The sequence below is a fragment of the Henckelia pumila genome, chromosome 2 (genome assembly GCF_033568475.1).
Source record: "Henckelia pumila isolate YLH828 chromosome 2, ASM3356847v2, whole genome shotgun sequence".
In the NCBI taxonomy this organism is placed as follows: Eukaryota; Viridiplantae; Streptophyta; class Magnoliopsida; order Lamiales; family Gesneriaceae; genus Henckelia; species Henckelia pumila.
Genome location: NC_133121.1, coordinates 121,079,767 through 121,093,978, shown reverse-complemented (window position 1 = coordinate 121,093,978; position 14,212 = coordinate 121,079,767). Strand labels below are relative to the sequence as shown.

General features: G+C 34.4%; 1 protein-coding gene and 1 pseudogene across 1 annotated transcript; one reads left to right on the top strand and one right to left on the bottom strand.

Moving 5' to 3' along the window:
* Positions 1-142: 142 nt before the first annotated feature.
* Positions 143-3,593, bottom strand: LOC140880772 (probable protein phosphatase 2C 27). The gene is made up of 4 exons (XM_073285521.1): positions 2,768-3,593; positions 2,104-2,298; positions 1,708-1,913; positions 143-1,074 (listed from the first exon to the last, which is right to left on the bottom strand). The coding sequence occupies exons 1-4, from the start codon at positions 2,972-2,974 to the stop codon at positions 519-521; spliced, it is 1,164 nt and encodes a 387-aa protein (XP_073141622.1). The 5' UTR covers positions 2,975-3,593; the 3' UTR covers positions 143-518.
* Positions 3,594-5,720: 2,127 nt separating this feature from the next.
* Positions 5,721-12,725, top strand: LOC140879892 (glutamate receptor 3.3-like; annotated as a pseudogene).
* The last annotated feature ends 1,487 nt before the right edge of the window (positions 12,726-14,212 follow it).

Genomic DNA, 14,212 nt, shown 5'->3' with positions numbered 1-14,212 from the left:
CCCAAGAATTTATATTTTTTTATTTGTATTATGTTCCATCCCAGTTTTATCTATCCAATTCCCTAATATCCACGTAAGTTTGCACTGATTATCTGCAAATTTCGTACGGGTCATTCAGGAAAAATTAGTCCTGCTCTTCTCTAACAATAAAAATCAGTAGCTTTATTTCTCCACGTGAAAAGATACACACACAGGGAACAAGGCTCTACGCTTTATATACATCCGGACGAAATCATCCTATCTCCTGGAAATCGGAAGAGTTTTAATCATTCAATTAATACAACACTTCACTCAAATAAACATGAGTGAATAACTACAAAGAAATTTTCTTCCCCGAATCAAGTCTTAGGGCCATCATCTTACTCGGTGCATACATTTCATTTTATGTTCCATGTAAAAAGATTGATGACACATGTTTGTTAATGATCTTTAATCTGTTTAACATGTGTCATTTATCCAAATACACAGAACATGAAACGAAACCAGGGCATGACCATAAGATCTCGTGTATTTGTCACTTAATTACCTTCCAGTACACCTTTAAGAAGATTCAACCCTTCGGCAGATATACTCCTCCGGACTCGACTAGGAGGTATCTCTATCCGAGGTGGAGGATCCTGAGAGAAACAAATCACTATAACTGTCAAGTTATCACAAGTATTGCGTTTCAATGCTTCCCTAACTAACTCTCTCGAGCATCTTTCAGGATCGTTATGCAGCATCAACTCTTTCCTTGCCATTGTGATGGCACATTGGCTGCTCATAACATCCCATAGGCCATCACATCCCATAATCAAGAACTCATCGTCTTCTGTCAAGACAGTTGCCTGTAACTCTGGGCTGGCACTTAAAGGGCATGAGGATCCTTTTGGTCCCTTCATGTGCCAGTCACCAAGTGCTCGTGAGACGGACAGTTGACCGTTAAGGTAGCCGTCATATATAGCTCCTCCAAGTTTTTCGATTCTGAGTCTTTCTGAAGTGTAGTTCGGCTTATGATCTCTGGACATTTCGATCGCTTTCCCTCGTTTCCCCAGAACCGCTCGACAATCTCCAGCATTGGCAACTACCAATGTTCTGCAGAGTAGAAATCATGTTACACTTCATTCAAAGCCTAAATTCTTAGATGAAGTTGGTGAACCTCTTCAAAAATACTTTCATGTACTAATAAGGTTGCCAACTCCCTCCTCCCTCCGTCGAGTCCCATATATTTAAGAGATTAATAAATAAAGTTATTAGAAAAGTATGTAATAGGGAAATTTTTTTTGTTTTAATAAGATAAAAAATATTTTTGGAAATAGTTAGCGTATTTAAAGATAGGATAAAATATAAATTGGTAAAATGGATAAAAATAATAACAAATATGGAATGTGGACTATATATTTGAGACTGATAAAAAAACAAAATATGGTATATATTTGAGACGGAGGGGACGGAAGGAGTATAATATTGTCCAAAGCCACAATTTGTTCACCTTTCTACTGATTACGTATACAAAATACAGGGGTGTGGAAAAACCACAACCACTAGATTCACATCTCTAAGACAAATAATTATCGAGTGACAGAAAACACCACCATACATTAATTAATAGACAGGACATTCACCACGATTAAAAGAATATTATTGATATTTGATAATTGGTAATGACACTATCAAGCGGAGTTCAAGAAATTCTGATGAGATGTGAAGGAGAATAATTTTTGTTACCTTTCAGATATGTATGCAGTCAATGCGGTTGTACCGGAGGATATGTCGAGGGAACTATCATCAGCAAATGCATAATCAGCCTTAAGAAATGCACTCTTGATTGCTTTTTCTAAACAAACTGGGAAAAAGGAGTCCTCAATTATGAACTTCAGAATATTATTCTTCACAAATAGTGCTGCATCTGTACCTCCATGACCATCAAACACCTGCTCACACAACGCGTGACTCAATAAACGCAAATAGCAGGTAACAAGTGAAAGCACATATAATATGGTGGAAAAAGGAACCCAAAATCTGCTTCTTTAATATTCAAAGACAAATTTTCTGAGTTTTGGATTCATTGGAGAACATTCAAGATAAATGGTTTCAATATATTAATAGAATTTAGCTACACACCCCGTAGAAAGCTCCAAATGAAGGGGAACCTGCAATTTCACCTAAATGGTGAGCCAAGTTGTCTATGCAGATATGTTCATCCTCCATATACTGCTTTGGTCCTTTCTCAGCGCAGCTTCCAGAACGGAAGATGGGTTGAAAGCTTGAATTTATATCTGGTGGTGATTTGATTCCTGACATTCCAAGCTCAAAATCCTTGAAAACAAAAATAGATAGCATTACTCCATCAGTAATGCATCAAACATGCAAAAAGGCCAAGGCCTGAGAGCAGTAGATGGCCAATGCAATTTTAGTGTCCCAAGTAACAGTAAAAATTTAATCTTTGAATTCACTACTTCTAAAAGTTACAAGCATTTGTCCTATCTTCTTGTCAGTTGAAACTCAGATATGCTGCTTGCCAAATGTAATAAATCAAAACACATCTTTCTCAAGGAGAAATGGTTTCTCCTGCTTTATCCTTATAAGCAACCATAGAATCCTCTATGGCTCACAACAACCAAAGCCTCCGAATGAATAAAGAATCTAACACATTTGCTATCTAAACAGGCAACATAAACAAGACAAGCTTTTTTCGGTAACAAATGAACATCACCGCATTACTAAATAGCAACATAAGCTAGATGTAAGTGAAGCATTCGTTACATTACTAGAAGAATTCACTCACAAAATCAGTAGGTGAAACCAATGTGGTGGTGCTGATAGAGTGCCGTACAACAGAAAGATGCCGCGGTGGTTTCCGGTTAACTGTTTGCTTCCCTTCTTCGATGTTCTCAGATATATCCTCTCTCAAAACTGAAACTTTATTATCATTCTCACTATAGCAACCTTTGCCATTAGTTGACGGAGGTGTAGAATAAGTATCCCCGGCCATTTTCCTTCTTAAAAAAACATCAACTTACGCCTCTTTCACAAGATCAAGAACTAAATTGTCCCTTCAATATCAAATTCAATAGATTCCCCCCAGGATCAATCCAAAAAACCCAATAACACAAACAGATCAGCCAATATTATCCTTCTTTTAAAATATCAAAATCAACAACCCCACCTCGATTCCTTTAAAGAATCTCCAAATTATTCAAATCCTCAACACCTAGAAACCCAATCAAATTAAAGACGAAACCTACAAAATTAACCTAACCTCCAGATCAACTATTATCAAACGAAATTGCACTACCCAGAAAAGGAAAAAAAAAAAAAAACAACGTAATCTAGGAGAATTCGATCAAAAATAACTTCAGGGACCAACGGATCCAAATCCCATGAAAATAAAAATTAAAAAATTCAATCTTGAAATCAACAACAAATCCACGCCTTATCAATAAAATGGTAGGTAGACAGAAATACACGAAAAATCTTCAATTACAATTGCCCTTCCGAATTCTTTTATCCAATACAAAAGAAATCCCTTTAATTTGATGAAATATCGCAGAGGAAATTGAATGAGAGATCGAAGAAAATGATGCCAAGAGATTATTAAATTAAAATTAAAACCAAAAAAAAAAAAAAATGAATGCAGGTGCGGAATTTTGTTAAATTAAATTCAGTTGGTAACCGGTGATCACAGGTAATATTTTGTTGCTAAGGGACACGTGGTGGGTTCTGATTGGCCACAACAAATGAGCATACGAGATCGCTTCCCGGCCCTTGGATTTTGTACGCAGTTTCACGTGGACACAAGTCAATATTGTTGGGCCGACAACGTATGCCGTTTGGGCCCAGTCAACCACTGCTCCATCCCATGGTCAGTTTTTCAATAATTAGAAATTAAAAAATAATTAAAAATATATATATAAATTTGTAAGAGGCGATGCCCGCCGGAGATTTTGAATTTGAGTATGTGAAGTTTGAGGTCAATATCTTAAGTTCAACTCTCATAAAAATGTTTTCTGCAGTTTGTGTGTATGAAGTTAACCCGGTGCTTCCGAATGGTTAGTTGCCACGAGTTTGTCATTATTAAAGGTCATCTTTTTTTTTTTCGTATGTCCTAAATATTTAGTCCACTTCTCGTATTTAGTATTATTTTATCTTTTTTCGTTAACAAATTTGCCCTCGTTATTGAATACATTAACTACTTCGAACAATTTTTTAAATTTTTTTTATTAAAACATTCATTAAATGATAAGATTATTAATGTCGTTATAAAGTTTACTGTTTGAATAACTTTCTTAATCTGTGTAGAGTGTAGACTGAGATTTTTAAAAGATTTTAGATTGTCTTGATGAATAAATTTGATTTAATGAGTAATTTTTTTAAAAAATAATTTTAATGCCGAGTGCGTATGAAATTTATCATTGTTGTAGATAAATTTTCCCTTGATCAGGTGAAAACGAATATAAAATTCATGACTTTCAACTAATTCGACTCAAGAATGTCACAAATTTCTGGAACGACTGGGAATGCTTTTTTTTTTTTGTTTGGTCCTAAAATACATGGAGTTCTGTTAAAAAAAGAGAAAGAAAGAAATCACATTCTGATTTTTCAAACTCCAACCTCCTTTGTATTTTAGCCATTCCTTGCTAATCCATGTGCGCTAATATAGTTATTTTAATATACAATTATTTATGAATTATCATCTTATAAAATTAATTTTTGTAATTGTCAAGTGATGCAAAATGTAAGGTAGACAAAATAATCATTATCATTCTTGTGTAGAAGACAAGAAAAGAGGACCAAATCCTCAAATAATAATAATAATAATAAGAATATCAGTCAATTTCACAAATTCCCAATTTAGTGTGGTCTACCTTGTCCTATAAAATATCCCCTGTCAATTATCCTATAAATTATCCACCAATCATTTAATTTTAAATAAAAGAACACCAATCAAATGGAAAAAAAAATCTTTTTTTGCCTTATTATTGTCAATTATGCGTACTAAAAAAAAACTTATTATTTTCATGAATAAATTTAAATCATTCCACTCGCACATTTACAAGGTGGGTGGACTCGAGATTCGAGAATAAAATTCCTAAAATAGATCAATTCATTAGTAACTTAAAAAATACTTAAATAGGTTCAGTTTTTTAAAATATTTTTATTAAAAAAACATAAGCAATTTTGTCTATAAAATAAAAAATTCCTAAAATAGATCAATTCATAGTTTTTTTTTTTTAATTACAAGAAGAGGAAAACTCGAACACTTGTGATTTTAATGCTATGCTTCATCTGTTTTTGATAAAACAAAATCATGGGGCTGTGGTCCTTCCAGCTTTGCTTGCCCAAAATGATGTACTTGGCTCATAAATAGCTGAAAATTTTCACGAATGGAGTATTTTGGAGCATCTTATTCTGCTACAGTTACCATTTTGGGTTGCAAAGGTTTTATTTCTATTTCATTGCGTATTTGTTTTCTTGATTGCTTTTAAAGTTTGTTCTTTTTTAACTTCTTACTGGCTATTTACGCTAGATATTCTCTATTCTTTTGTGATTTTATGTTGTAAATTATTCGAAACATGATCAAGTATGTTGTTCTGGAACGGATTTATGTCTGGAATCGAACCGTGTTAAAAAACTTATTGTTCGAAAATAAAGACACAAAGTATATTTATTTGATATATGATTTTATTATGATAATAAAATATTAACGGTCGTGAATTATCGAACAAATTATTTTGAGCTTGAATTTGGGTCGAATAAAGGTTTGAGCATATTAGAGTTTGGCTCGAATTCGGTAATTTTGAATATGAATTGAATATTTTTCAAACAGACTCTATTTGTTTGCAGCTCTAGTTTTTGTACTGTTTCTTGTACAGAGATTTGATGTTAAAATTCTTCAACCCGATGTATCAGTATTTGGAGAATGCTTGTTCTTCAGGAGCAGAAAAATACGAAAGATGCAAGTTTTGAAAATATCAGTTTCACAATCAAGCCACGTGATTTTGATGCTCGAAGTTTGATTATTTGTTTTGATAAAGAATATTGGGCTGTGGTCCTTCAAGCTTTCTTGCAAAGAAAGGTTTTCTTGGCTCACAAATACTTCTAAATCACACATTTAATTCACGAATGGAGAATTTACGGGCGGCGCATGTTATGCGGCTACGGTTTCCATTTTGGGTTTCTAAGGTTCTATTTGTTTTTCATTGGTTTTTCTTTTTTTGTGCTAGCTTATAAATTATTTGTTCTTTAACTTCTTACAGCGTATTTAGACTTACTAGTAAAAAGCACGTGCATCGCACGTGATTACACATAATCAATTTATAATTTGTGGGTCATATCACTCAAAGTTATAATCATTTTTTAAGAATTTATTTTCTGAAATTAAAATTCATCTCTCCTTAATATATAATAATATTTTAGTTTGATTAAAAAATAATTTAAAATTTCCTAAAAAATATAGGTGTTACCTAAATTTCATAAATTTAGTCCTAATAATATGTAAGATGATGTTTTCTATCCGTATATTTTTTAAAACACATTTTTTATAGTTGTAAATATGAATTAAGATTTAGAAATAGTTCTTTTCTAGAATTCAAAAATCATGTTCATTTTTTTAAGCTACTCAAAAAATTTAAAATTTAAATTTAATTTTATTATTAATTGTGTATCTCAAATTAATTTGAATGTTCAAATCATATTACGAATGATAAACAATTTAAATATTCAAATTTTTTCCTTTTCATCGTAACCACTTGGACATCCGATCCATTCCTCTGTTTTATTATGTGTTTTCTTATTTGAGTAAACGCAATTAGTTTCTCGTCATCTTTGATATCAATGAATTCATGTGCTGGTTGTTCGGATATTTTCTCATCTTATTTCTTATTTATAGATTTTGGTGAATTTTTCTTTTTTCTTCTTCGGTGTCATTTGCTCTCTTGGCGTTTTAGCTAGTTTCGAAGATTTTTTGTCATGGTATTTGCAATCCTTCCGTGACAATACAGAGAGACGCTTCTTCTTTAATTTTTACTAAGTTATTTATCTATCTTAAAAGGGCAAAGTCGATAATTCACAATCGTAAAATTTTGCTCTTTTATTCACTCTTTTAGATATGTATAGATATAGATATCATGTAATTTACAATCATGTATCAATTTTGAATTGTGAAAAAAAAACATTTTATATAATTGATCTAATATTTTATTCACACAATCAAAAAAATGTCATTGTATGTATTATTCATATTTTAGTTGAAGAAAACACCATTTTAACCAATTAAATGTCAATAATAAAGGCCAAATAAAAATATATATGAAATCATTATCAGGCACTAATTAATGCCCTATAAAAATTTACTTATATGTCCTTACACAAAATGTACTCTGTGTATTGTATATTACTTTTATATTCTTATGTATATTTATTAGAAATACATGGGCAAGAGAATAAAAGGGCAAAGTCGATAATTCACAATCGTAAAACTTTGTCATTTTATTCACTCTTTTAGATAGGTATAGATTATTCACAAAATCAAAAAAATGTCATTGTATATATTATTCATATTTTAGTTGTAGAAAACACCATTTTAACCAATTAAATGTCAATAATAAAGGCCAAATAAAAAGATATATGAAATCATTATGAGGCACTAATTAATGCCCTATAAAAATTTACTTATATGTTCTTACATAAAATGTACTATGTGTATTGTATATTACTTTTATATCCCTATGTATATTTATTAGGAATACATGGGCAAGAAAATAAAAGGGCAAAGTCGATAATTCACAATCGTAAAACTTTGTCATTTTATTCACTCTTTTAGATAGCTCTTTTAGATAGGTATAGATTAAATGTCAATAATAAAAGCCAAATAAAAAGATATATAAAACCATTATGAGGCACTAATTAATGTCCTATAAAAATTTACTTATATGTACTTACACAAAATGTACTATGTGTATTGTATATTAATTTTATATCTCTATGTATATTTATTAGGAATACATGGGCAAGAGAATAAAAGGGCAAAGTCGATAATTCACAATCGTAAAACTTTGCCCTTTTATTCACTCTTTTAAATAGGTATAGATATAGATATAGATATCATGTAATTTACAATCATGTATCAATTTTGAATTGTGAAAAAAAAACATTTTATATAATTGATCTAATATTTTATTCACACAATCAAAAAAATGTTCTTGTATATATTATTCATATTTTAGTTGTAGAAAACACCATTTTAACCAATTAAATGTCAATAATAAAAGCAAATAAAAAGATATATGAAACCATTATGAGACACTAATTAATGCCTTATAAAAATTTACTTATATGCCCTTACACAAAATGTACTATGTGTATTGTATATTACTTTTATATCCCTATGTATATTTATTAGGAATACATGGACAATAGAATAAAAAGGGCAAAGTCGATAATTCACAATCGTAAAATTTTGCCCTTTTATTCACTCTTTTAGATAGGTATAGATTATGAGGCACTAATTAATGCCATATAAAAATTTACTTATATGTCCTTACACAAAACGTACTATATGTATTATATATTACTTTTATATCCCTATGTATATTTATTAGGAATACATGGACAAGAGAATAAAAGAACAAAGTCGATAATTCACAATCGTAAAACTTTGCCCTTTTATTCACTCTTTTAGATAGGTATAGATATAGATATAGATAGATATAGATATAGATATAGATTTGCCCTTTTATTTACTCTTTTAGATAAATAGATATAGATATCATGTAATTTATAATCATGTATCAATTTTGAATTGTGAAAAAAAAAACATTTTATATAATTGATCTAATATTTTATTCACAAAATCAAAAAAATGTCCTTGTATATATTATTCATATTTTAGTTGTAGAAAACACCATTTTAACCAATTAAATGTCAATAATAAAGGCCAAATAAAAAGATATATGAAACCATTATGAGGCACTAATTAATGCCCTATAAAAATTTACATATATGTCCTTACACAAAATGTACTATGTGTATTGTATATTGCTTTTATATCCCTATGTATATTTATTAGGAATACATTAGCAAGAGAATAAAAGGGCAAAGTCGATAATTCACAATCGTAAAACTTTGCCCTTTTATTTACTCTTTTAGATAGGTATAGATAAAGTTTGTTCTTTAACATCTTATGCTGCTATGGTTGCCATTTTGGGTTTCTATTTGTTTTTCATTGGTTTTTCTATTTTTGTTAGCTTGTAAAGTTTTGTTCTTTAACTTCTTACCGCGTATTTAGACTTGATTCATCTGTTCATTTATGCTGTGAATGAGAGTATTAGTGGTAATATGAACTAGTTTGTTGTTTTGGAAGTACGGGATTTGTTGTGCAACGGACCCAACATGATTTTTGTCTGTTTTAGAGCTTTTATGTGAATTATCGAGTGGTTGCCCGAAGTTGCGTCGAGTTTTTATGTGAATCATCGAGCGGTTGCCCGAAGTTGTGTCGAGTGGCAAGGGTTTTTCTACTGTTTCTTGTGGACAGGCATGATGTTAAATTCATCTTCCAGACTAGCAGGATGAGGGTCGTCAACTGTCTAAAATCATATTTTAGATACGATTTTCTAAAAATATGAGTTTCACATTTAAATCCATTCAATAGCTTTCTTGTCCCCCTGTTGTAGAGTCCAGAATTTTGGGTCACCGTCTACTTCTTGTTAATAGGTTCTGAATTGGATTATTATTTGGCTTACAGATTTAGTAATCCGTGTGCCGCTGGAATGCGTGTCATTTTGATTCTTATTTCATGGTTGCTCGCCTTTGGAGGGGTATCAAATGGTCTCAGTGCCAATGCTTCTTCAAGGCCAAAGAACGTGAGTGTTGGAGCGATATTGGCTCTCGATTCTACGATTAGGAAAGTTGCCAAGATTGCTATTGAAGAAGCTGTCAAAAATGTGAATGCCAACTCAAGTGTCCTCTCAGGGACCACACTCGTTGTAGATATTAGAAATACCAATTGCAGTGGATTTCTTGGCTTGATTGAAGGTGATTTTTTGCTTTAAAATTCATTTTCACTTGGATCATCTCAATAGTCTTTCTATGTTCCCCCATTCACGAATAGAGTAACAGATTGTAATTGTTTGCAGCTTTGCGATTTATGGAGACTGATGCTGTTGCAGTTATAGGTCCCCAATCTTCTGTGGTTGCCCATACGGTACTGCATGTTGCCAATGAGCTCCAAACTCCCTTTTTATCATTTGCAGCAACCGACCCTACTCTCTCTTCTCTTCAGTATCCTTACTTTATCAGGACAACAATAAGTGACCTGCATCAGATGCCAGCAGTTGCTTAAATTGTAGATTATTATGGTTGGAAGGAAGTGACTGTTATTTTTCTTGATGATGACTATGGGAGAAATGGGTTGGCTGTATTGGATGATGCACTTGCAGCCAGGCGCTGTCGAGTTTCTTATAAAGCAGGGATTTCCACCGTAGACATCAGTCAGAGTGAAGTCATGGATATTCTTGTCAAGGTTGCATTCAAGGAGTCTCGAGTCATTATCATACATGCTAATCGTGCAGCGGGGTTTTTGGTTTTCGATGTGGCACGGAAGCTTGGAATGATGGAGAATGGCTATGTCTGGATAGCTACGGATTGGCTTGCGTCGGAGTTGGATTCTGATTTGCAGCTTAATTCAATGATTGATAATCTGCAAGGGGTGCTTGTTTTGCGTCAATACACTTCTGATTCGGTAAAAAAGAGATCTTTTTTAGCTATATGGAATGAACTGACTCGTGGTCAGTTAGGCCTATCCACCTATTCTCTCTATGCTTATGATACAATCTGGTTACTCGCTCATGCTATTGACTCGTTTTTTGATCAGGGCGTGGTTATTTCATTTTCTAATAATTCCAGGTTGCAATCTTTAGCAGGTAGTGAATTGCACACTGAAGCATTGTCGATTTTCAACGGAGGTCCGCTCTTGAAGAAAAACATATTGCAGAGTGATTTTGTAGGTCTGACAGGGCCCATCAAGTTTAGTTCAGACAAATCTCTTGTTTCTCCTGCATATGAAATTATAAACATAGTTGGAACAGTTCTCCATCGGATTGGTTACTGGTCGAACTACACTGGGCTGTCGACTGTGGCTCCCAAGAGCCTATATTTACAGCCACCAAATCGTTCGAGTGCAAACCAGCAACTAAATGATGTTTATTGGCCTGGAGAATCAACAAAAACACCTCGTGGCTGGGTTTTTCCAACTAATGGGAAGCAACTGAGGATAGGGGTACCCGTAAGGGTTAGTTATCATGAATTTGTGTCATATGTTCCAGACACGGATACTTTTAAGGGATTCTGCATCGATGTATTTGTGGCTGCTGTAAATTTGCTTCCATATGCAGTTCCTTATCAGTTCATTCCATATGGAGATGGCTACGAAAATCCAAATTATGATCAGCTAGTGAATTCGATAACCACTGGTGTAAGTATGATTTTCAACCGTGGTGATAATAATTGTTCACTCTTTTATTTGCCTTTTTATGTTACTGGCCACTTATTATCTCGATTACACATGATAGTCCATTTATGGAGCTGTCGGTGACATTTCCACCATGACAACTCGAACGAAATTTGTGGATTTTACACAGCCATATGCTTCATCAGGACTGGTGGTGGTGGTCCCACTTAGGAAGTCGAATACAGATGCTTGGGTTTTCCTAAGGCCATTTTCACCTCCAATGTGGGGAGTTAGTGTTGCTTTTTTTATTTTCATTGGGATGGTTGTGTGGATTTCGGAGCATCGGACCAATGACGAGTTCCGTGGACCAGCAAAGCGACAGCTGATAACCATTCTATGGTGAGCCTAACAGAAAGAATTCTTTGATGATGAGTCGTGGTTTTGATTTACATTAGCGATTGTTTCAAATATCGGAGGTTACTTTTTAGAAAACGTATGTGGAGCGGCATATGAATTTGAAACAACAATAAGAGTTTCCGATTGTGCAACTGTCATTCATCGTAATTCAAAGTTTGTTCATTAAAGGCAGAATGATATTGGCATTTGACATCATTTTGTTTGTTTTTGCTGCAGGTTTAGTTTCTCAACACTGTTCTTTTCTCACAGTAAGCGGTGTCCGATTTCTCATATCTCAGCTCTTTTAATTTGAATGATGGTCTTTCTTTAATGCAAGAGAGAGTACCGGGAGTACTCTTGCTCACGTAGTACTTCTAATATGGCTCTTTTTGGTTCTGATAATTAAATCTAGTTACACTACAAGTCTGAGCTCGATTCTGACGGTACAACAAATTCATTCTCCGATCAAAGGAATTGAGAGTTTGAAAGAGGGTAATAGACTTATTGGATACCAAACTGGCTCTTTTGCTGAACATTTTCTTACTGATGTTTTTGGTATACCCAAGTCGAGGCTCAAGGCTCTTCGATCGCCAGTGGAATATGTCGCAGCCCTTGAGCAGGGTCCAAAAAATGGGGGCGTTTCTGCAGTTGTAGATGAGCGCTCGCCCATATATAGAGCTTTTCTTGTCAAGCCAATGCAAATTCAGAATCATCGGTGGAGAGTTTATTAAAAGCAGCTGGGGTTTTGTAAGTAGCATCCGAATCCGTTGAATAGATTTCTTTCAGACATGGTTTGATACTGTAACTATGGTGAATACTTGGTTAGAAAATTTTGCCATTGAATAGTTGTCCCTTAGTGATTCGACATCTTGCTGCAGTTTCATGCTCATTTCTTGCTTCTGTTTTTTCAGGCATTTCCGCGGGATTCTCCTTTGTCAGTTGACTTGTCAACTGCTATGTTAACTGTAGTAGCCCGGTTCCATTTACAAGATTAAGTGATTTTAAACATGTTAGAAAATGACATATAATTTTAAAAGTGTCAAAACATGTTTAAGGAGTCCTTATTTGGTAAAAATAAGTGGAAAATCAGATCCGGAACGTCCGAAAATGGTGGGGTAGGTCCCGGGGGTCTTGGGGGCCCAAAACCAGTTCGGAAACATGAGAAATAGTTCGGAGCTTCCGGGCAGATCGGAGCTTCCGATCTCAACCAGAAACAGGTGTCAAGGAGATTTAAACACGTGGCCAGATGCAGGAGATCGGAGCTTCCGATCCTGCGATCGGAGCTTTCGATCTCGGCCATCCAAAACATGGCAAACATGCACCGATCGGAGCTTCCGATCAGGTGATCGGAGATTCCGATCGTGGCCTATAAATAGGGGTTCCGAGGGCCACAATTTCACACCAATATCACATCATCTCTCTTTGTTTTAGAGTATTCTAGGTGTTTTAGGGGTGATTCTAGCCTTCCTAGGCTTGGTCCGGAGGTTGGCGAGGCGCTCCAGGGTTACGGTGGAGTGGTGCCCAAGTTTTGGGGCAATCGTCATCAATGGGCTGACGACGGACGCAGGTATAGCTCTGGCTCCTTATAGTAAATAGGGAATATGCTATAGTGTAGTTAAGGCTTTTAGAATAAAGTGGTAATGCATGAGTACTTTGCATTGTAGTGCGGACTGTAGACTTGGACATAGTGCTAGTCTAGCTGGCCTAGTGTATGAGGTACGGAAGTATTATTCGAGATATCCAGATTGAGTATGCATGTATTATGTGTTTGCATGGATTATGTGATTGCATGTTTTATATGCATTTATATATACAACATGTCATGACTGTATGTTGCATACATGAGCATATTGAGCTTTTACCTTAGAGGTATCCTGTAGTAGGGCACTCACCCTACGAGTTTGTGGATGGTTGGATACGTAAGTCTTGTGTCAGGTCACCTTATGGTTGGACACATGTACTAGTATCAGGTCACCATTATCCACTGGGTATATGAGCCACCTCCTGATGCGACGGCGCAACGTGCTATATACCCTGGGCCTGGTCTATGAGCTTGTTTCTTGACCTGAGAGTCTTGGTACCCAGTTCACTTGCATACATGCACACATAACACCGTATACTCATACTCTCGTACTGAGCTTATCATGCTCACGTCCCATACTTTGTTGTATCTGGACACCCTATTCCATGGGGCAGGTCTGCGGCTGGACGATGCGGGTGGTTCCAGGAGAGCTTAGGCGATGGAGGACCAGCAGGGTTATTGTCTAAGCTTTTGTTTCAGTTGTATTTGGGTTAATACACTGGTTTTATTCGATATGATTGTAAACAATATTTTTATTATTGTTTAAGTTTCCGCTGTTATTTTTGATATTTTATTTGATTAAGTTA